Here is a 24,135-nt window from a genome sequence, read left to right as displayed (position 1 = left end):
ATAATCAATTATTCACCCCAAGTTAGTGGGCAAGTGTTGAACTTTTCAATTAAAAGATCAGTTGGTTTGGCTCAAGCAATTTAATCCACTGAGAGAAATGATCGATATTAAACCATCAATTTACACCTAGCTTTCAACCTTCTAATTGAAATAAATTCTAGAGGAAATAGATGAATAGGCTGCTAAATGCATCTCAGTATGGGGAATTGAGTTTTGATTCGTTGTGGAAGGTATACTTTTTACTGCCAAAGGAACGCGGAGGCTCAGTGGCTGAGACACTGACTCGTCGATCAGAAAGGTCGGCAGTTCGGCGGTTCGAATCCCTAGCGCCACGTAATGGAGTGAGCTCCCGCTACTTGTCCCAGCTTCTGTCAACCTAGCAGTTTGAAAGCATGTAAAAATGCAAATAGAAAAACAGGAACGATCTTTGGTGGGAAGGTAACAGCGTTTTGTGTGCCTTCGGCATTTAATCATGCTGGCCACATGACCACAGAGACGTCTTTGGACAGCCCTGGTTTTTCGGTTTTGAAATGGGGATGAGCACCACCCCCTAGAGCTGGGAACGACTAGCATATATGTACAAGGGGAACCTTTACCATAAAAAAGCCATTGTGTTCTTTGCCCAAGAAGGACATTAAAGATGAAATCAACAAGATCTCTCACGTGGTTTTAAAAAATGGTGAGTTTTCAATTGATGGGACCAATTAGTAATATGTTATATTTATGTAAGGTAAACATTTAGGGAGCGGGCTAGAATTTTTCAGGGCAAAGATACCAAAATCTGGAAATCATTATCCTCTGATTATCCCTTACGTGCAATATGTACAAAATTTGGAACTTGGGACTTCCTCTAGTTTTCTGTTGCAAGAAAAGATTGCTTTGACCTTTAAGAGGTTTTGAAACATCTTGTCTTAGCCAAAGAGGTTATTGGTTTCTGTTCAGAGTGCTTGAAGTCCACCTAGAAACTTCTGCTGGTCCAGACTGCAGCTGGGTCCATGTTAACTGGTACACCTAGGTTTGCCCATAGAACACATTTGTTGCGTAAGCTGCACTGGCTGCCCTTTTCTTTCCAGGTGTAATTCAAGGCGCTGGTCATCACCTTTAAAGCCGTATATGGCACAGGCCCAGGTTATCTATGGCTCTGCCTTTCCCTACAGACACCCACTCATCCTACCAAGTCAGACAGAGTGGCACAGTGGTTAAAGTGCAGTATTGCAGGCAAACACTGCCCACAGCCTGGAGTTCAATCCTGACGGGGCCCAAGGTTGACCCACCCACCCACCCATCCATCCTTTTAAGATCACTAAAATGAGGACCCAGATAGTTGGGGGGGGCAATATGCTGACTCTGTAAACCGCTCAGAGAACGCTATAAACCAGAGCTGTCAAACTCAATTGCATTGAGGGCCTGCATCAGGGATGTGTTTGACCTCGGAGGGCTGGGGGTGGGTGGGCGTGGCCGGGAGGCCATGACACCGGACTGGTGTCGGGGGCACCTGTGGTGGCCACGTGCTAAGGTAGGACTTCCCTCAGACCCTCCCTCGCTCTCACTATAATCTCCTTCCTTGTCATATTTTCCCTTCCCTCTTCATTCTCCTTCTTTCTTTCCTTTTTCCTTATTTTTCCTTCCTTGCTCTCTTCCCATCTTTCCTTCTGTTTCTTTGTCTTTCCTCTTTCCCTTTCTCTTTCCCTGTCCCTTCTTGCATGCTCAAATGCAAAAGGGGAAACATTTCTCTTTTTGTTTTTAGTTTGTTTTGACAGCCCTCTGCCAATGAAAACGGAGGCTGGGGGAGGGCGTTCATGCCCCCCACCCCCGAACTTCATTTTCACTGGCAAAGGCAACGCGGGCCAATCCAGGCCAACCCCGTGGACCAGATCTCAGCCCCTTGCGGGCTGCATCCAGCCCTCAGGCCTTGAGTTTGACACCTCTGCTATAAACTGGAGCACTACGGGGTGGTTGTGTAGGCCTAAAAGCTATTGCTATTGCTACTCCCTTCCCCTAAATATTCCCATATGATGGGAGCCAGGAGGTGTGGCTTTTCTGTGGGAGTCAACACTCTGCTTCTCTGAAGTTCAGCTGGTCTTGTCTGCAAATCTTTCTCTCAAGCTATGAAATAGGAGACTATACGACTTGGTGCCTTTTTTTTTTCCAATGGGCTTAGCTTTATAGCCTTATTGTGGTTTTTATGCTGTTTTTACTTCTGATTGGGAGCTGTCCAGAACTGGTTTTAAGATGGGCGGTTGTATAGTTAGTTTCAATAAATAAAATGCTTTATGTGATTTGGCATGAGGTTTTGAAATTAAAGAGAGAAAGGGGGGAGAGAGAGAGAGGGAGGGAGGGAGGCGGGCAGGCAGGCATGCAGGCAGGCAGGGTCTTCTCGGTGGCGGCTCCTTTATGGAACCTCATTCCCCCCGAGGTATAGTTGGCTCCCACCCTGTTGTATTTCTGAAAGTTCTTAAAATGTGGTTTTGTGTCAGTGGGTCTGGGGGCCACAATTGGAGAGGGAGCCAATCAAGTGACCGATTTGAGTGTTTTGTTGCTGCCATGGGGTTTATTTTTTGATTTCTATTATAGGGTGATTATTAAAAACATTGTAAGCTTCCCAAGGTCACCTACGTATGAACTGGGCAGCAATATAAATTTGCTTAATTATTATTATTATTATTATTATTATTAATAATAACAACAACAACAACAATCAAAGACCTACAAATAGAAATAGAACGACTGTGGCAAAGGCAAGCAAGGGTAGTGCCAATAGTAGTAAGTGCCTTGGGTGCAATCCCAAAACAACTGGAGCACCATTTGAACACCATGGGCATTGACAAATTCGCCATCAGTCAATTGCAGAAGGCCGCTTTACTTGGAACTGCTTCCATCCTGCGACGATATCTGTAACACCATCAAACATCCAGATTTGCCTATTCCAGAGCCTTAGTAAGGACTCGTTAGGTAGACAAAAATGCCAAATTCAGCCTGAACATCTGGGTCAACAACAACAACAATAACAATAATGATAATAGTACCTTGGAAGATTTCACAAGTTGGCTATTAAAATGAGGTGAGGTCTACAGGCCTTCTGAGCCAGACATCCCATTACTGTCTCCTCCTATAACGGGAAAAGAAATGAACAAACTAATCTGAAAGAAAATGCGACGGAATGAAAATAAATAAAATAAAACCTACTTACTTCCACATTGTCATCAATAGATTTATTTTGAGATTCTTGCTTGAGCATCCCAAAGCATAAAATTGCACATCATCCTTCAGTTCCCCCCCATTCTAATTTAATAGGTTTACCACCTGTTCCAGTAAAAGGAACACCTTGTAAGCTTTCAACCAACTGACACATTGCCAATAGCAGAACAAGGAACGGTGCTTTATTAGAATATATTACACTTCATTAAATGTATTTAACTGTCGTGTTTTATATCCTGCCTTTCTGTCTCTAGAACAGCATTCAGATAAAAGGCATAGCTCAAGTAATTCGACAACTTCCATTGTCACGATGGTTAAATTGTGCCTCTGATTTTGGGGGCCGACATCGGCACACTTGAAATGTGGCATTAAGAGTGAAAACCAGAGACTAATCAAGATAAAATTTCAAACCGTTTAAACTCACGGCATGTTAAATTCAAGCTGCCTTTCCCCCTAATGCTTCATATTTCCTGATACAAAAAAAGGGTTGGGGTGGAGTGAGGGGGAGGAACAAATTGCATTCCTCATTCATTTGGGGGGAAAAAACACTTCATTTTAATTCTAAATCAGGAACAGCTCCTTGAAATAGGAGACAGGTGACAAGGCAGCTAATTAATAACCTCTTGCTTCTGACACTTGCATTAAAATTATGATTGCTCTTTTTTTCTTTTCTTCCCCCCCCTTTTTGCTCCCTCCCTCCATCTTTCTTGAACACAAACCTGCAGACACAGACACACACACTCATAAACACACACACACACACACACGTACACACACATTTCTCCAGAATGTTTGCTTTCCGCATTAACATGACTCTTATACAATGAGATGCCTTTGATCTCGTCCCAAACTCTGGAGGGCTGCCAAAATAAATAAATAAATAAAGGAACCACCACTCTTTGCTTCTTTGCCTGAAATATTAAAAACCATATTTCCTGCACAACCTGTTCTGGGTTCCCTCCCTGCTGGATTTGCCACGCCCATTACACCTGTAAAACTGTCAGCTTGCAATGTGTTCCTGAGGGAAAATATTAACCAAAGTTGGTTGGAGGACAAGTTGAAAGCATTGACTATATGGGTGACCAGAACAAGCTCTGGATTCAGAGAAGTCCCTCCAGAAGACAACAAGGGGTTTTGAATGCCTGTAGCTCTTTCTTAGCTTTCTGCAAGGAGCAACTTATACAGAGAATGATGGATCTCCTGAGTAACATTCTGGTGAGTAAGGGAGGAGGGAGATATGAGGCAGTACGTTGGCCCTGAAGATCGACTGTAAACCAGTTGGTTTTCTGCTAAGTAGTGAAGATTTCCCTGTTAAACAGAGGAAAAATTTGCCCTCTTCTAAGCCAGGCGTTATTCTGGAGGTTGTCCTAGATATATGACCGATGAATTCTTTTTTAAAAAAAAATTATATCCTGCCTTTTAATTATTTTTATAAACAACTCAAGGTGGCAAACATACCTGATACTCCTTCACGATAACAACCCTGGGAAGTGAATTGGCTGAGCGAAAGTGACTGGCCCAAGGTCACCCACTCACTTCCGTGCATAAGGGGAGGAGGGGGACTAGAACTCACAGTCTCCTGGTTTCTACAGTAGACTAGTGCTTTAACCACTAGACCAGTGTTGAATGACTCTGTAGAACTTCTAAGCATGTCTCTGTAGAACTTCTAAGCATCGATTGGATCTACTTATCTGGCCATTTCTGAGACAGGGATCATTCCTTCTCCATTATCTCTCTTCAATTATGCCTAGACTTCAACTATCATCAGCCTTAGCTGGTGATCAGGGAATACAGGATTTTGTTGTTCTGTTGTTGTTGTTAGTTGCGAAGTCGTGTCTGACCCATCGTGATCCCATGGACAACATTCCTCCAGGTCTTCCTGTCCTCTACCATCCTCTGGAGTCCATTTAAGCTCATGCCAACTGCTTCGGTGACTCCAGCCAGCCACCTCATTCTCTGCCGTCCCCTTCTTTTTTTGCCCTCCATCTTTCCCAGCATTAGGCTCTTCTCCAGTGAGTCCTTCCTTCTCATTAGGTGGCCAAAGTATGTGAGTTTCATCTTCAGGATCTGGAGGATTTATGTGGAGTCAATATGTGAAGGGCCACAGCTTCCCTCACCCCCTGTAGATTGCATCTTCCCATGAATAAAAATAATAGCACACCACCAACCCGCATCATATAAAGGTTTTGTTGTGGGTGAAGACTGCTTTCCACCAGGATCTTTAAAAAAAACAAAAACTAAGTCATGCTTCATTTTAGATATTGATGCAATTCTGTTTTGAAAAATAAATGGTGATTCAGGAGAGCAGTGTGACATTGTTCCAAGCTATGCTTTCTGCTGTAGCTTGTTCTTCCTGTTTCTCAATTTGGTAGCATCTTCATTCCATGGCAATGCTCCTTACTCAAGATCTGGCATTCCTTCTGCCTGCACCTTTTTAGGAAATGCCTGAAAGAGATTTTTCCCCCCATTGGTAAACTTTGTGTCAAATTTATATTTTGTTGTCATTTAGATATAGTGCAGCTCCTAGTGAAGGCTGTAGTTGGAGTTGGTGACATTAGCTATGTACAGCAGAAGTCCAGGGGTGGGCTTCAAAAATTTCAGCAACGGGTTCTCTGTCCGCTTGCTGGGTGGGCATGGCTATGGTGGATGTGGCCTAGCCCTAGTCAGTCTCCTGCACCATGGCAGAGGGAGGGGCATTTTTGCCCTCCCAGGCTCCGGAGTCTTTCCTCAAACCTCTGGGAGGGTGAAAACGTCCTCCCCCGGGCCCCGGAGGCCCTCTGGAGGCCAGAAATGGGCCCATTTCCTGACTTCCGGGAGGCCCATTTTCCCCCTCCCTGAGCCACATGAAGATTCCTGGGAGGGGAGGGGCAGGGTGGGAGGGGCCAGCCAGTGGTGGGATTTGGAGGTTCTCCAAACTGGCCATAAGGTTAGTTACGGGTTCTCCCAAACCTGGGCGAACCTGTAGCAGCCCACCCCTGCAGAGGTCTCTAAACGTGGCAACTTTAAGGCTTGTGGATTTCAATTCCTAGAATTCCCCAGCTGACGTAACTGATGTATGACCTCTGCTGTACATAATTGTATATGAGAACTGGATGAAAATGCAGAGCAGATTTGCTATAAATCAGGGGGACTCCAAACTTGCCAACCAAGACTTGTGGACTTCCCCCAGCGGGGGAATTCTGGGAGTTGAAGTCCACAAGTCTTAAAGTTGCCAAATATTTGGAGACCCCTGGTCTATAGCAAATCTGCATTTTCATTCAGTTCTCATTCAACCTGAGGAAAGAAAATGGGTTTTAGAAAATTCTGTCAAAGAAGTTGAGAATTTGGATGAAATGCTTACGCCTATTGTTCTTGTTCATATGAAATTATGCAGCAGCCAAGAAGGGGTGTGTATGTGCAGGGATGTGTGTGTAAATAACTTGCCTTTCACTGCCCAGTTCCCTATTTTTTGTGGTTCCTATTTTCTTAGACTTCCCAAATCAAAATACTAAGGGGAAACTTCTTTTGTTCTTAAAAGTTCAGTTGAGGGAGAGTGGACAGCTGGCCAGTGAGTCTTCACATAATGCAGGGGTGTCAAACTCGATTTCACTGAGGGCCGCATCAGGGTTGTGTTTGACCTCAGGGGGCTGGGTGGGCGTGGCCAGGGTGGGCATGGCCAGCTCAACATCATGTTGGGGCACCTATGGTAGCCTGAGTGTTCGCAGCCCCCCCAGCTCCGTTTTCGCTGGCAAAGAGTTGCAGGAGGCCATCACAGCCGAAAATGGAGCTCCAGAGGGCTGCACGTGGCCTCCCATGCTCCATTTTGGCTGGCAGAGCAATAGCAATAGCAATAGCAATAGTTAGACTTACATACAGCTTCATAGGGCTTTCAGCCCTCTCTAAGCGGTTTACAGAGTCAGCATATTGCCCCCAACAACAATCTGGGTCCTCATTTTACCCACCTCGGAAGGATGGAAGGCTGAGTCAACCTTGAGCCTGGTGGGGTTTGAACAGCCGAACTGCTGAACTGCAGTCAGCTGAAGTAGCCTGCAGTGCTGCATTTAACCACTGCGCCACCTTGGCTCTTGGCACTGCGGGCCAATCCTTCACTGTTTCCAGGGCAACCCTGTGGGCCAGATCTATTAATTAATTAATTTGTTCGTTCGTTCGTTTGTTGGCCAAACGTGTACAAGATAACAAGTATAGGTATGAACATAAACATGAACAAAGGAAGTAAATATGGATAAATGGGGGCAGTAAGACCGGGACAGTAAGCACGCTGGTACGCTTATGCATGCCCCCTTTACGGACATCTTAAGATTAAGGTGAGGTCCATGGTAGACAGTTTGAGATTTTAGCTGTGAGGGTTTGAGGATGTAACAACGGAGTCGGGTAGAGCATTCCAGACGTTGACCACTCTGTTGCTGAAGTCATATTTTCTGCAATTGAGTTTGAAGCGCTTTACCTTGAGTTTGTATCTATTGTTTACCCATGTATTATTGTGGTTGAAGTTGAAGAAGTCATTGACAGGCAAAATTGAAGAAGTCATTGACAGGTTTTTCTATTGTGTTGTTATTATTTTGATTTGTTGATTGCCATTTTGTTTGGTTTTATTATCATCTAAAATACTGAGGAGGAAGTGTAGGCTATTCAGTGTTCGTTGTGATCGGAAAAACCTTGTAAAATTAATCAGTCAATCAAGCAGAGAACTTTGTGTACTATGCTTAGATCGGACCCCAGGTGGCGCAGTCCAAGCCCAAAATTTCAAGCCTGGTGGCATAGGGAATTCTATTGTGAGCAGAGGAGTGGAGATCTAAGCACCCCTCAGGCCAGATCTGGCCCCTGGGCCTTGAGCTTGACACCCCTGACATAATGGAAGAGACACATAAGATAGAATAGCAATAGCAGTACCTCTTTATCTCATCTAGCAATCATGGCAGTTTAAACATATCATTCTGAAGAGCTGTCAGAGGAACTAGTAGCTGTGTTGCATGTTGCACTAGCCAGCCTGCACTTGGAAAGTTGTGTCTAGTTCTGGTCACCACAATTCAAGAAGGATGCTCAGGAGCTATAAATAATGCAGAGAAGAGAGACAAAGATGGGAGGAGCTTGGGGAACCCATTCTAGAAAGAGCAATTAAAGAACTTGGCAATGTAATGGACAAAAGAAGTAACCTTGAGGAACAGGAGGAAGAGCCTCGACCAAGTCACTAGTTCGATAAAAGGAAACTGAGTCCAGGGCAGAAATGTAATATGAGTAAGCATTTCAGATAACACCCTCCCTAGTCCCCACAAAGATAAAAGGAGGGAGAAGGGAGATGTTTTTAGACCTGCAAAATCCTATTATAGTAACCTTATAGATAAAAGAACTATTAGTTTACATGTCTTGGTTTCTTAGTCTTACTCTTAGTCTGGCCTATCTACCTCGAAGGTCTGACATCCAGTGAGGTTGAGGAAGGTGTTTCTCCCTTTACTGATGAAAATGTTCAAATTTTATTGACTTAAATTAATAGTTTTAATTGGGCAGGTGAATGGACTACAACCACCCCCCCAGGTTTTTCTATTGTGTTGTTATTATTTTGATTTGTTGATTGCCATTTTGTTTGGTTTTATTATCATCTAAAATACTGAGGAGGAAGTGTAGGCTATTCAGTGTTCGTTGTGATCGGAAAAACCTTGTAAAATTAATCAGTCAATCAATCAATCAATCAGTGCAAAGATACTATATTTCACTTGCAAGAATGTCATTGAAATGTATTCATTGACTTGTGTTGGAAGAAATGTCCTTCTGGGTTCAGTTCCAAGTGGGGAAAAAGACACTGGGAACATGGAGGCTGCTTGGAAAGATGGTTTATTGGTGGACAGGATCCCATGGCTTGAGCTCCTGAACAGAAAAAATGAATCACATGCTTCCAGAGGTTGGGTGAAGAAGAAAAAGGGTCTGAGATGCTGAAAGTCCCTGGTTTTATGCCCTCTCTGGCCTTTGATCTTGATCTTGCATTCTGATTGGTTGTCAGACTCCCATGGGGCCATGCAGGGGCAACTTTCTAGGCTGTGTTTTGAGTCCAAGTTTGGTTGAGCATTGCTTCTTCCCAGGTACCCTATGGTGAGCTGGGTAAAGGGCTAATACTATCATGCCTTAATCCCATCCCCCTGGAGCTGAAGGTGAGGGGGGGTGTCTGTTAAATAGAATAGACTGACTTAGGCCCTTCAATGGCACATTGATAAAGGTGGGGACTCTTAAGAGTGAGTCTGTTTCCTACCTAAAAACGTGTTTCTCCATTTCTTATGCAGGAAAATATAATATTCTGCCTTTTCAATATTTCTCAGGATATTTCATTTTCCTAGGAGAAGGCTGGGTTTTAATTTCCTACGATAATATTCTGCCTTTTTAAATATTTCCCAGGATATTTCATTTTTCTAGGAGAGGGCTGGGGGCTAACTTCCTACACTCGTGCCCAAAACCCTCTTTTTCAAAGAAAGTCCAAGAAGGAGTTTTGTTTTTGCTTTTTGATAGCAGTTGATAAGGAAAAAATGAAGGAGAAAAACCCTCGCTTAACATGAATGTTGGCTGCTGTAAACTGATACAAATTTGAAAATGCAAGCAGGGTGGGGATTGTTTTCCAAGTGGGTGAAAAATAGTTTCATGGTTTCTGAAGAACATATGGGAAAATATTTTGTTGCTGTGTAAACAGCACAGGAAGTTATAAATGTGTGGAAGTGTGTGTGTGTGTGTGTATGGGAAACCAACATTTTAATCTCATAAATCATGCCTCTTTTTTTTTTGGTTAATGTCAGCATTAACGTCAATGCTGGTTGAATAAAGGAAGAGAAACGTAAGGAACGGTAAAGGAGTTCCTACGGATTTTACTCCCTAGCTGACTGTAGGGGGCGGTGCTCATCTCTGTTTCAAGCCCATTGAGCCTGCACGGAAGACATTTCCATGGTCACGTGGCCAGCGTGATGTCACGGAGCACCATTACCTTCCCACAGAAGCGATACCTATTTATCTACTTGCATTTGCCTGCTGTCAAACTGCTAGGTTGACAGGAGCTCAGGCGAGGACGGGAACTCACCCAGTTGCACGGTGTTGGGTCTTAAACCTGGGCGGCCAGCTTTCCAGACGACGACTTTCTAAACGTCTTAATTGCTGAGCGGCCATATCCCCCTTATTGGAACATAAACTGGTTTAGGAAATCCTTTTTACCTTACAGGTGACTCTAAGGACGTCGGGCGATTCTGAGAACTCATCTTTTGTTCAGCATATGTTTTTGGCAAGTCGCAAACTCTCTTTCGCAGCAGAAACCTGGAAATGTCACCTACTGCTGCTATCGATAAGAGTTATAGTTGCACCTTTGTTTCCACTGAAACTTAAGAAGTTAAACGCTGTGAGAAGGTCAGGCTGCAGATTTCCAGGCAAGCTTGACCTTTAAGTCTGTTGCAGCTGGTCTTTTGATTGTGGAAATGGACTTTGGGGCGGTGCTGAATTCCAGGTGTTGGACTGAGATCAGGAAGTTCCAGGTTCAGATTCAGACAAGTACAATTTTCAGTTGACACCAAGAGATACAGGTACTCCTCAATGTGCAACGATTCATTTAGTGATTGTTCGAAGTTACAACAGCCGTGGAAAAAAATGACTTATGGCCGTTTTTCGCATTTATGACCATTACAGCAACTCCATGGTCACGTCATCAAAATTCAGACACTTGGCAACTGACTCATATATATGACGGTTGCAGCGTCCTGGAATCATGTGATCATCTGGTGCGACCTTCTGACAAGCAAAGTCAATGGGGAAGCCAGATTCACGTAATAAATATATGTTACTCACTTAACAAATCCAGTGATTCACTTAACAACTGTGGCAAGAAAGGTCGTAAAATGGGGCAAAAACTCGCTTAACCCATGTCTCTCTTAGCAACAAAAATTTGGGGCTCGGTTGTGGTCGTAAGTTAAGGACTAGCTGAATTCTGATGTTAGCTGAAGAGATGGTTTGGTCTAGTGGTTAAATCACCAGTCTAGAAAGCTGGAGATTGTGAGTTCTAGTCCCATGAATGCCATCTAGATGACTTTTGGCCAGTCACTTTCTCTCATCCCAATTTACCTCACAGGCTTGTTGTGAGGAAAACAGGAGGAGGAAGGAAGTTGAATATGTTCAACACCTTGAATTGTTTATAAACCCAATAAAGGTGGGGTACATAGCAGGGGTGGGTTGCTGCCGGCATTAGTGATGGTTTGGCGTGCAAACATTTTTGTGCACAGAATCAAAAATCAAGATGGCAGCGCCAGCGATAGAACTGGTTTGGGGACGTGGCAGGCTGGGTTACTACCTATTTGGCTGAACTGGTCCAAACCGGTAGGAACCCGAGGTGGTGCAGTGGTTAGGGTGGTGCAGCCAAGGTGGTGCAGTGGTTAGGGTGCAGTACTGCAGGCCACTTTAGCTGACTGTGATCTGCAGTTCAGCGGTTCAAATCTCACCGGCTCAAGGTCGACTCAGCCTTCCATCCTTCCAAGGTGGGTGAAATGAGGACCCAGATTGTGAGGGCAAGTTGCTGACTCAATTTGCTAAAAAAAATTGTAAACCGCTTAGAGTGGGCTGAAAGCCCTATGAAGCGGTATATAAGTCTAATAAATAAATAAATAAATAAATAAATAAATAAATAAATAAATAAATAAATAAATAAATAAACCCACCTCTGGTACATAGAAATAAAATATTCACATGTGCTGTCACAAGGTGACAAAAAGCAACATTGCATCATCATGACCATCATCCACTCCCTTCTCTGTTCATTGTGAGATCACACGCTTGTAGGAAAAGGGCTAGCGATTACATCACGATGACCCAACTGCTGATTTTTCTTTTGGGCAAAATCCTGTGATCCTATGGACACAGGATTGACAGGTTTCCATTTAAAAATGCAAAATTGAGAACAAACGATCAAGTGTAAATTGCACTCTTTCTTCTCCAAGCGACTTTCACAACAGCCTCTTGTGTTCCTTGTTAATCTGTCCTTGAAACCTTCTTTCAGATCTAAAACAGGTAGTGGTAAATCTGGAGCTTTTTAAACTAAGATATACGATGGTATTATAATTGCATTTTTGTTTGGCGTCTCCACTCATGCTGGAAAAAAATGAAATGAAAAAAAAACAAAACAGAGCTCCATTGTCTCCTTAATCCATAGGAAATTATAGTTGGATTAGATGAACCTCAAGCTACCACCGCTGTCTAAAATTCCTTTATGGTCTTTTGTTAAATTAATGTTTTTATTAAAAGTTTTAACTACAATAAAAAAAAATGTAGTACAAACCAAATAGAAAAACAGAGAGAAGAGAAAGAAGAGAAAATAAAAAGAAGGAAGAAAAGGGAGAAAGAAAGAAATAGAAAAGAAACATAAGGAAATAATTTCCCACCCACATTACAAATGCAAACAGTTTCGCTATCTCTTCGGGTCCTCTTGATTAACAGAAATAAAATACTTCATCACATAAAGATAAAGGTTTCTCCGGCAAAGTTGTGTCTGTCTCCAGGGGTGGTGCTCATCTCCGTTTCTTAGCTGAAGTAGCCAGCGTTGTCATTTCAGTGGCCAGCATAACTATATGCCGAAACATGTGGAATGCTGTTACCTTCCCACTGAAGTGGTATCTATTTATCTGCTTGCATTTGCATCCTTTTGAACAGCTAGGTGGACAGGAGCTGGGGCAAGAACAGGAGCTTACTCTGTCATGCGATGCTCGGGTCTCGAAGGCAGGCTGTCAGCTTTCCAGCTGACAAGCTCAGCATCTTTAACCGCTGAGCCACTGTGCCCCCTTTCATCCCATAACGCAGCTGTTATCTATAGGCAATAGCAATAGCAATAGCAGTTAGACTTATATACCGCTTCATAGGGCTTTCAGCCCTCTCTAAGCGGTTTACAGAGTCAGCATATCGCCCCCACAATCTGGGTCCTCATTTCACCCACCTCGGAAGGATGGAAGGCTGAGTCAACCTTGAGCCGGTGAGATTTGAACCGCTGAACTGCAGATAACAGTCAGCTGAAGTGGCCTGCAGTACTGCACCCTAACCACTGCACCACCTTGGCAAGTCCAATAAGCAATGTTTCTTTTCCAATCTAGGTGTGAGCAAAACTCTAAAGATCCCTAAAATTATAACATTAGTAACAAATATAAAATTCATCATTCCATATCTCAAGTCTTAATTGTAAGTAAATCCAATACACATTTTTTTCATCCCAGTCGTCAGCAAGTCAGAAAGAACTACTCAAAACAACAACATGGCTGGGGAATTCTGGGAGTTGAAGTCCACAAGCCTTAAAGTTCCCAAGTTTGGACACCCCTGGATTAAATGAATCAGAGATATGCATCCGTGTGTATATATGTAGTGACTGTGGCTGGAACTAAAGGAACTGAAGATGGAGGGGATCTTGATGAACAAACAAAATGTCAAATTGCAGTTTTCTTGACAAGGCAAGGGTGTTACTTGGAACCCTTGGACACAAAGCTGTGATCCTCAGATGTCCGAGTGGGTGGAGAAGATGGCCCCGTTGGCTGTGTTTCCTACCTGGCTTCTATTTTTGTTCTTGCAAAGAAAGTCATGTTTGATTACTAGGAGCGTTCCTGTATTTGAACATGTCTCCCAAACGTCAAATAGATAGCTTGTGTGTTTTATTTGTAGCTTCCTCTTCCTCTGCCTCGCTCTCTCTTTCCAAGGAAGGCAGCTCCCTGAGAAAAAATAAAATTGCAATCCAATTAGCCTGCTGTTAGAAGACTGCAGGAGATGACCTTGCAAATGACTGGAAAATTCAAAGTGTGGTTCAGTAAATCTCATTTGCTTGGGTTGGCTGTTGGAAGCTGGCCACAAATTAGTCTAATAGTCCAAGTCTACCTTTTCACTGGATTAAAAGGCCTACCCTGCCCATTTTAGGGCCCTTTTTTTTTAAAGGAAGAGGGGGTCAATTAGCTAGGCAGCCCTCATCCATGTGATTCCATAATCACAGACTTAGAATTTTCACTGAGCAGATTAAGAAAGTGTTGTTTGTTTCATAAGCAAGCCATGACAACAAACCTGGGGTGTGGGGGGTTGCAGAGGTGGTATTCAGCCAGTTCTGACAGGTTCTGGAGAACCAATAGTGTAAATTTTGAGTAGTTCAGAGAACTGGCAAATAGGCTGGCTACGCCCCCGCTGCCTCCCTGCCTCCCAGCTGAACTTCTTTTGTTGCCCTGAACAGGAGAACGGAGCTGGAAAGCAGGTTAGTGGGGTGGGGAGGGAATCGGGATTTTGCAGTATCTTTCCCCTGCCCCGCCCACTAAGCTACACCCCACCCACTAAGCCATGCCCCGCCCACCAGGCCCCGCCCACCAAGCCCTGCCCACCATGCCATGCCATGCCCACAGAACTGGTAGTAAAAAGTTTTGAATCCCACCACTGGTGGGTTGGCTAAGAGAGTCAGAGTTCACAAGTTTCGGTGGCTGAAGAGGGGACTACAACCTGTGTCCCCATCTTCCCCACTTCTGAGTTCAGCATTGTAACCATTACATCACAGTGGTTTTTGGGGTGAGGGAGAATGACCGACTCAAAGTCCTCTAAAGCAGGGGTCCCCAACCTGTGTGCCGTGGCCTGCGGGCCACTGGGCCGTGTGAGTGGCTGGCCAGTGCGTGTGAGTGCGCGCACCCTTCCCACTCATGCTAGCATCACTGCGAGCACTGTGGGTGGCCCCATTTGCATCATGCCTGTGCTTGCGACCCCATGTGTGTGCATGTGCAAGTAAAGGTGCCCGCCGCTCCTCCCCTTCCACCAACCCAGAAAAGTTTGGGGTGGGGGGGAACTCTGCTCTAGAGCCGAGGTGGCGCAGTGGTTAGGATGCAGTACTGCAGGCCACTTCAGCTGACTGTTATCTGCAGTTCAGCGGTTCAAATCTCACCGGCTCAAGGTTGACTCAGCCTTCCATCCTTCCGAGGTGGGTGAAATGAGGACCCAGACTGTGGGGGCGATATGCTGACTCTGTAAACCGCTTAGAGAGGGCTGAAAGCCCTATGAAGCGGTATATAAGTCTAACTGCTATTGCTATTGCTAAAGTAGAAGAGCAGGCAGAGCCAGAGGGTGGGGTTAAATGTGTCATCAGTTTGGAGTCATTGTGTTGCCACAAGAGAGTCAAGTCCAGCTACCCATGAATTTCATTGATCCTTATGTAGTGCCAATTTAACTTTGACCATTAATTGACTTGATTCTTGTGAATAGATACAACAGTAAACTCTTCTGTGCTTTGAACCGAATGAATGCTCCTGGCAATTTGCACCCGACACCTAATGAGCTTTGTTTGGTTGAGGAGGACTTGAACTCTGCTCCAGCTTCTTCTCTATAATGGGTACTCCTTGATTTACAACCATTTGTTTACTGACCATTCAAAGTTACAATGGCATTGAAAAAAGTGTCTTTTTCCAGCTTTCACACTTAGGAAAGTTGTATGGTCACACGATCCAAATTCGGAGGCTTGGCAACTGGCTCATATTTAAGATAGTTGTAGTGTCCTGGAGGGCGGGGGAATCATGTGAACCCCTTTTGCAACCCTGTGAAAAGAAAAGTCAATAGGGAAAGCCAGATTCGCTTAACAAGAAAGGTCGTAACATGGGGACAAAACTCACTTAACAACTGTCTTGCTTGACAATGGAAATTGGGCTCAGTTGTGATCCTTGGTGCTGTCTGAACTTGGGTTGTTTTCTTGCAGATGTTTCATTACCAAAACTAGGTAATATCATCAGTGCTAGTATGAAGTGGGGTTTGCTCTCAGTTTATATTCTAGTGGTGGGCACTGTCAGTGTTTGGGTGCCCTTGGAAATTCTTTGGTTGGGCTATTTACTCTTAGCTAATATAGCAGTTCCTTGATTGGAGGTACTGTTTGCTTCTTGATTGTTCATCTAATGTTAATCCCGGAGTAACCAAGATTACCAAATAATTTTGGTAATTATCAAATAATCAAAGTAACCCAGCTCTGAGAGCATCAAGGACCCTGCATTTCAATCTTGAGCTACAAATATTCTCCTTTGTTGGTATCAATTGTGGTTATAAATCAAAGAAAACCTACATCACAGGTGGTATTCAGCTGGTTCTGACCAGTTCTGGTGCACCGGTAGTGGAAATTTTGAGTAGTTCAGAGAACTGGAAAATACCATCTCTGGCTGGCCCCGCCCCATATATTTGATGCCTCCGAGTCCCAGCTGATCGTCTGGGTCTTCTTTTGTTGCCCTGCACAGGGGAACAGATCTGGAAAGCAGGTTAGTGGGGTGGGGAGGGAATGGGGATTTTGCAGTATCCTTCTCCTGAAGTGGGATAGGAATGGAGATTTTGCAGTATCCTTCCCCCAGGAGTGGGGAGGGAATGGGGATTTTGCAGTATCCTTCTTCTGGAGTGGGATGGGAATGGAGATTTTGCAGTATCCTTCCCCCAGGAGTGAGGAGGGAATGGGGATTTTGTACTATCCTTCTCCCAGGAGTGAGGCGGGAATGGGGATTTTGCAGTATCCTTCCCCCAGGAGTGGGGAGGGAAAGGGGATTTTGCAGTATCCTTCTCTTGCCATACCCACCAAGTCACACCATACCCACCATGCCACGCCCAAGGTAAAAAAAAATTGAATCCCACCACTGACCTACATATCACACTGGTCTAAGGGACTAAGTCCATAGTCTTCCAGGGAATTCTTGTGGCTGAGGATAACACCAGAATCACGGGCTTCTTGTTCTTAATCCAACACTTTCACCTTACACACATAGCCATTTTCAAGACTACTTCACCCATTAACGCATCTTGCTTTACACTTTGCTTTATCTCACCTCCTTGTGTCTTTTCCTAATTTTAGTGTATCCCAGGAGTGCACAACTTTGCTCTGAATTTCAAGCACACGAGCTGTGGACCTAAAAATAAAGTATGAGGCCAGAGAAAGTCCTTAGACTTTTTGGTTCGATAAACCATTCTTTTTTAGGTGAGGGAAAAGATGAGTCTCATCGTTAGGTCTTCTTGAGAAGGTATTATTAAAGAAAGAAAAAGAAGTTGATCAATTTATTTGAGGTTAAATGAATAGAATAGAATAGAATAGAATAGAACTGGAAGGAACCTTGGAGGTCTTCTAGTCCAGCCCCCTGCTCAAGCAGGAAAACCTATACTATTTCAGATAAGCGACTGTCTATTCTCTTCTTAAAAACCTCCAGTGATGAAGCACCCACCACTTCTGGAGACAAGCTGTTTCACTGGTTAATTGTTTTCACTGTTAGAAAGTTTCTCCATAATTCCAGGTTGCTCCTCTCCTTGATTAGTTTCCTTCCATTGTTTCTTCTCCTGCCTTCTGATCAGTAGTGGGTTACAGCCGACACGCCCTCGGTACGGATGTACCGGTGCCTGCTGGTATGGTGCTTCGGAGGGCCAACCTTCCCACCCGCGTTCCTTGCCTGTATTTGACCCAACCAGGCCATTTGTGCATGCACACGCGGCATACGGCACCTCCGTGATGCTCCGCCAAGCAGCTGGAGCATCGCAGGGTGGTGGTGTGCAAGCATGTGCAATGCAAATGCACGTGATGGACGCCCGGCACTGTCGCAATGCACCAGCTTCCACGGGATCCGGAACCCACCACTGCGTCTGGTGCTTTATAGAATAATTTGACCCCCACTTTTTTTTTTGGCAGCCCCTCAAATACTGGAATACTGCTATCATGTCACCCCTAATTCTTCTTTTCTCTTCCCAAACCCAAATCCTGCAGCTGTTCCTCATAGGTTTTAGTCTCCAGGCCTTTGATCATCTTACTTGCCCTTCTCTGAACTTTTTAAAAAATGCACAAAGTCCATTTTAAACGAGGCAGAAGTTTGAAGTTTTTTTAAAAAAAAAAAAACGGGGGAGATTGTGAAACCGAGGGATTCAGTGTTTCCTGGGTAGTATTATGCTAGCTGTAACGAGAGCTTTTTTTTTTTTACATTTTTAAAATTTTTTAAAAATACAAATAATACAAACATAGTAAATACAAAAAAAGAAAAAAAAAGAAAAAGGAAAAAAAATTACAGTAGACCCCCACCGCGCCAAAGACTTCCCCCCCTTTTATATTTTTTCTTCTATAACAACTAAAATATATACAATATATTCCAATTGTGCCCTTATCCCCTCCAAAACAGGTTTATTCCAGTGGTGGGTTGCTGGCGGTACGCCCCGGTACGGGTGTACCAGAGCCTGTCCCGAGGACCGGGTACCATTCCAGTACGATGCTCCAGGGGGCTTACCCGCCCACCTGCGCTTCTTACCTGTCTTTAAACTCTTTGGTGCTTCTGGGCACGGCGCATATAGCGCCTGTGCGACGCTCCGGCAAGCAGCTGGAGCATCACAGAGGCTCACGGAGGTGTCACTGGACAGTAAGATGCATGCACGCTGTGCATGCGTTCATGTGGAGGATGCTGGGCCCCGTTGCAACCGTACTGGTTGCAACAGGATCCGGAACCCACCACTGGTTTATTCCCTTTGCCTTCCACCAACACTGATTTTATAAAATCCCCCCATATTTCATTAACATTATTTGCTTTGATCATCCCTGTATAAGAATATGTCAGAGTTAAGGAAAATGGATATAAAGTAATATGGAGGTGGTACTTAATACCATGTAAATTAAATTCAAATAGATGGTAAATATACAAATATTTGTTGGAGGTGTAAGAAAGAAGTTGGAACATATAAACATGTATGGTGGGCTTGTGACAGTGCACAAAAACAGGTGGGACATGGTGTTTAGAGAAATTAGAGCACCTTTGAATGTAAATTTAGACATGTCACCGAGAATTGCATTACTGTTGCTGGTGGAAAAACGGGATATAAATGAAACAAAAAAGGAATTGATTGTAAATTTGATAATGGCAGTTAGATTAGTGATGGCTAAATATTGGGAATGAAATTGGGATATTGAAAGAAATGAGTGGTATAATGAAATTTGGAGTATGGCAACAAATGATATATTAACAACAGTAAAAAGAGCTTTTATGGACCAGTGAGTCTTATATGTCAAAAGGCAGAATTAAGTCTGGAAATCCACAGACCTTAGCAAATTTCCAACTTGCCCCCAATGCTCTTCTATGAATAGCACAGTAGCATATATCTGGCCTTCTGCATTGTATGATGCATTTAAAAACCTAGTTCCAATTTGGCTTCAGAACGCCAAAAGAATTATTTCCTTAAGCAAGATGTGAGAGCCAGTTTGGCCTAGTGGTTAAAGCATCAGGCTAGAAAGTGGGAGATCATGAGTTCAAGCCCTGCCTTAGATATGAAAGCCAATTGGGGGATTTTGGCCCACATTCAGCCCAACCCACCACACAGGATTGTTGTTATAGGGAAATTAGAAGGAGGAAGGCGTTGGACATGTGTGCTGCCTTGAGTTGTAGTAAAGGCAGGGTACAAATAAATAAAATGCAAATATGAGAGCATTATAACTGGACTGGGGCGTGGGGGGAAGATTTTGGTAAGAATCCAGTTGATGAGACAAACTGTCTCTGCTTTTTCTATTTTGATCATAGATTTCAACTCTGAAGGATAATGAAGTTGCTATTTCAAGAATAGAATACGATAGAAAATATGGAATGGAATGGAATATAGAATAGAATAGAAAATATGGAATGGAATATAGAATAGAATAGAAAGTATGGAATGGAATGGAATATAGAATAGAAAATATGGAATAGAATATAAAATCGAATCAAATCAAATAGAATAGAAAATATATAATGGAATGGAATATAGAATAGAAAATATGTTATGGAATATAGAATAGAATAGAAAATATGTTATGGAATATAGAATAGAATAGAAAATATGGAATGGAATGGAATATAGAATCGAATGAAATCAAATAGAAAAAAATAGAAAATATGGAATGGAATATAGAACAGAATAGAAAATATGGAATGGAATATAGAATCGAATCAAATCAGAATAGAATAGAAAATATGGCATGGAATATAGAATCAAATAGAAAATATGGAATGGAATATAGAATCGAATAGAAAATATGGAATGGAATGGAATATAGAATCAAATCAAATCAAATAGAATAGAATAGAAAATATGGAATGGAATGGAATATAAAATAGAGTAGAAAATATGGAATGGAATATAGAATAGAAAATATGGAATGGAATGGAATATAGAGTAGAATAGAAAATATGGAATGGAATATAGAATCGAATATAAAATATGGAATGGAATGGAATATAGAATCAAATCAAATCAAATAGAATAGAATAGAAAATATGGAATGGAACGGAATATAGAATAGAATAGAATATATGGAATGGAATATAAAATAGAATAGAACAGAATAACTTTATTGTCACTTTGAATGTACACTAATCAGCATACATTAAAAATGAAATTTTGTTACATACATACAGCTTGCAAAGGGTCACAAAATGCACACAGAACTATTATTCATAAAAAAGCACAAAGGATCAAAAGGCACATAGAAAAACACGACAGCAGAAAAAGGCACAGTGCTGCCCTTTGGATTTCTTTGGTTTTTGTCTTCTTTTATTTCTTTATTACTTTTTTATATATTTTACGTAATGCAATGAATGCCATGCCATTGTTGTGGCAGGGTTTTTTTTTGCATGTCTTCACACTCATATTTAAGAAACAGGGCAAAATCCACCTGGTTTTGATTACCCTGATTTTGTTGCTGTGTTTTAGATTTTGCCTTTAATTCTACCATTGTAATACTGCTTGAACGATAGTACAGTAGTCCGCAACTTACAGCCACTTGTTTAGTGACCATTCAAAGTTACAGTGGCACTGAAAAAAGCGGCTTACGACCATTTTTCACACTTATGACTGTTGAAGCATTCCCGTGGTCAAAATTTGGACGCTTAGCAACTGGTTCATATTCATGACGGCTGCAGAGTCTTGGGATCATCTGATCCTCTTTTGTGACCTCCCAACAAAATGAAGTCAATGGGAAAGTCAGATTCACTTAACAACCATGTTACAAACTTAACAACTGCAGTGGTTCACCTGTGGCAAGAAAGGTCAGACATTGGGGCAAAACTCACTGAAGAACTCTCTCACTTAGCAACAGAATTTTGGGCTCAATTGCAGTTATAAGTTGAGGACTATCTTTATATGTAGAAACATGGGATATTCATTAAATAATGTTGTTGTTGTTAGTTGCGAAGTCGTGCCCAGCTCATCGCGACCCCATGGACAATGTTCCTCCAGGCCTTCCTATCCTCTACCATCCTTTGGAGTCTGTTTAAGCTCATGCCTACTGCTTCGGTAACTCCATCCAGCCACCTCATTCTCTGCCGTCCCTTTCTTCTTCTTTTGCCCTCAATCATTCCCAGCATTGGGCTCTTCTCCAGGGAGTCCTTCCTTCTCATTAGGTGGCCAAAGTCTTTGAGTTTCCTCTTCAGGAACTGGCCTTCTAAAGAGCAGTCAGAGTTGATCTCCTCTCGGACTGGCTGGTTGGATAGCCTTGCAGTCCAAGGGACTCGCAGGAATCTTCTCCAGCACCAGTGGTGAAATTCAATTTTTTTTACTACCGGTTCTGTGGGTGTGGCATGGTGTGGCTTGGTGAGTGTGGTTTGGTGGGCGTGGCAGGGGAAGGATACTGCAAAATCTCCATTCCCACCCTACTCTGAGGCCAGCCAGAAGTGGCATTTGCCGGTTCTCCGAACTACTCAAAATTTCCACCACCGGTTCTCCAGAACCTGCCAGAACCTGCTTGATTTCACCCCTGTCCAGCGCTTTAAATAATAATAAGAACAGGTTAATAGCCAATGGCCTTCCCTTCTCAGTTTAATCTTTCTGTTTAGAAAAAGCCTTTGGCACTCAAGGCTGAAATTCCTCCTTTAAAAAATTGCTGCCTTCTGTAATTACATATAATCCTTCTAGTTACATTGTCTTCTGTTCCCTTTTATTGCATTTTGTAATGTTTATGTTGTAATTGCTTTAGAACTGATTTATGGCTGGCTTTTCTTGCTGCCATTTCCCTTATGTAACCGTGTTTTTCTTGGGAGGGATGCACAGCACTGTTTTTACAAGCTGGCTTACCTTGTCTGGGGTTGGAAGCTCAGCCGGGTCAGGTCTGGCTAGAATTCAGATGGGAAACTACCTGGAAAATACCAGGGTTAGACAGGTAGTACAAGAGTTTGTTTAGTGGCCAAGGTCACAAAGCCACTGAAAAAAAGTGACTTGTGACCATTTTTTCAGAGTTACAACCTTTATAGCCTCCTCATGATCATGTGATCCAAATTCAGACACTTGGCAACTGTCTCATACTTATGACCGCTGCTGTGTCCCAAGATCACGTGGTCATCTTTTGATAAGCAAAGTCAATGAGGACTTTGATGGTTCACTTAACAGCTGGGGTAATGTCTTATTAACTGCAGTGATGGTCTACAAATGGTCACTAAGGGAATGGTGGTAAGTTGAGGACTACCTCTACTTGCCTGCCCAGAGAGCTATCAATATTTTCCAGATCATGAATAGGTTCCAGGGTCTTCATATCAATGATTTCCATATCCAATGATTAGAATTTTGAGTGGGGGGGGGGAATGTAAAACTTTATACCAGATACGCTTGGAGTAGACATTCATTTCTTGCGTTTCTCTCTCTTTTCTCTCTCTCTTCCCCACTCCCCAGTCTGCAGAATTCTTTGAAATGCTTGAAAAAATGCAGGTAAGTGAAACAGCATTTGTCTTCTAACTCAGTGATTAGATTAGATTAGATTAGATTTAGTTTATTTGTATGCCGCCCTTCTCTGGGAGGGACTCAGGACGGCGAACAACTCACAAGGGGAGAGGGAACATAGAACACAATACACATTATTAAAATAAACAAGAATCATACAGCCATACAGGTCGAGAGGGGAGGGGAACTCATCAACCCCAGGCCTGCCGGCACAGCCAGGTTTTGACGGCTTTCCGGAAGGCCTAGAGAGAGGTGAGGGTCTGAATCTCCGCGAGGAGTTCGTTCCAAAGGGCCGGAGCTGCCCCAGAGAAGCCCCCCCCCGGGTGGTAGCCAGGTGGCATTGGCTGGTGGACGGAACCCGGAGGAGGCTGACCCTGTGTGATCTAACGGGTCTTTGGGAGGTAATTGGCAGCAGGCGGTCTCTCAAGTGGTCTTCAATCTTTCTAGCTTGGTGCGGGTGCGTGGGTGTGAGTGGCAGGCACACACCCATGCGAGCACAGCTGCATTTGTGGGAGCAGAGGGCATGCACGCCCTCCCCTCGCATGAACGGAGCTTGGTGCGCGAGCGGGGAGTTCTCGTGCTTGTGTGCGAAGCTGCACATGTGCAAGCAAGAGGGCACTTGAGCAAAGGGTGCTTGTGCTCACGCGTGAAACTCCACTTTTGCATTAATGGATCTTTGCACGCCAGTGCAAGCACGCTTCGCATGAATGGAGCTTCGCATACGTGCGTGCATGTTTGCCCACCACTCGTGCAAGTGGAGCTTCGTGCACATGTGCTTGCCCATCTCTCCCACAACCAAGGATGGGATCCTGTTGGTTTAACAACCGGTCAATGATTGCATTCTCCACGCGTGTCCGCAGTTTTAACAAAACTTACCTTCCATGTTACTTCTGGGGAGTAACACAGCTGAAGCATAGCAATTTGCTCTGCTGCACAAATCAGCTGAGAAGATATAGATAAGTAAAGCAGAAGGGTGGACGGGCCGGCCCAACTGATTGTCGGAGCAAACCAGTTCGCTATCCAGCTGATTGTCGGAATGAACCGGTTCACTAACCAGCTGATTGTCGGAGCTACCGGTTTGCCTGAAACGGTCCGAACCGGCTGAATCCCACCTCTGCCCACAGCCTGGCTTCGAACAGGTGGCAGGCCAATAGTGGGCCATGATCTGGGGGTTGGGGACCTCTGTTCTAACTAGATTCTTACACTTTCCCTGAGAAGGGGAATTGGATGTTTTGGAGAGTTGAGGCGATCAAC

General features: G+C 43.6%; 1 protein-coding gene across 6 annotated transcripts in view; it reads left to right on the top strand.

Moving 5' to 3' along the window:
* RAP1GAP2 (RAP1 GTPase activating protein 2) overlaps nt 1-24,135 on the top strand; it is a 293,472-nt gene that overhangs the window by 183,427 nt on the left and 85,910 nt on the right. For 5 of the 6 annotated variants that reach the window (XM_032215467.1, XM_032215469.1, XM_032215465.1 and 2 more), the window contains exon 3: nt 22,834-22,869. The exons of the other annotated variant lie outside the window; for it this stretch is intronic. In XM_032215467.1, the coding sequence (XP_032071358.1) occupies nt 22,834-22,869 (36 nt within the window). The remainder of the gene's footprint in view (nt 1-22,833; nt 22,870-24,135) is intronic. 6 annotated transcript variants of the gene reach the window in all.

Source organism: Thamnophis elegans, chromosome 4 (genome assembly GCF_009769535.1).
Source record: "Thamnophis elegans isolate rThaEle1 chromosome 4, rThaEle1.pri, whole genome shotgun sequence".
NCBI classification, from domain to species: Eukaryota; Metazoa; Chordata; class Lepidosauria; order Squamata; family Colubridae; genus Thamnophis; species Thamnophis elegans.
Note: the sequence above shows the minus strand (reverse complement) of the source record. Positions and strands in the feature narration are given on the sequence as shown.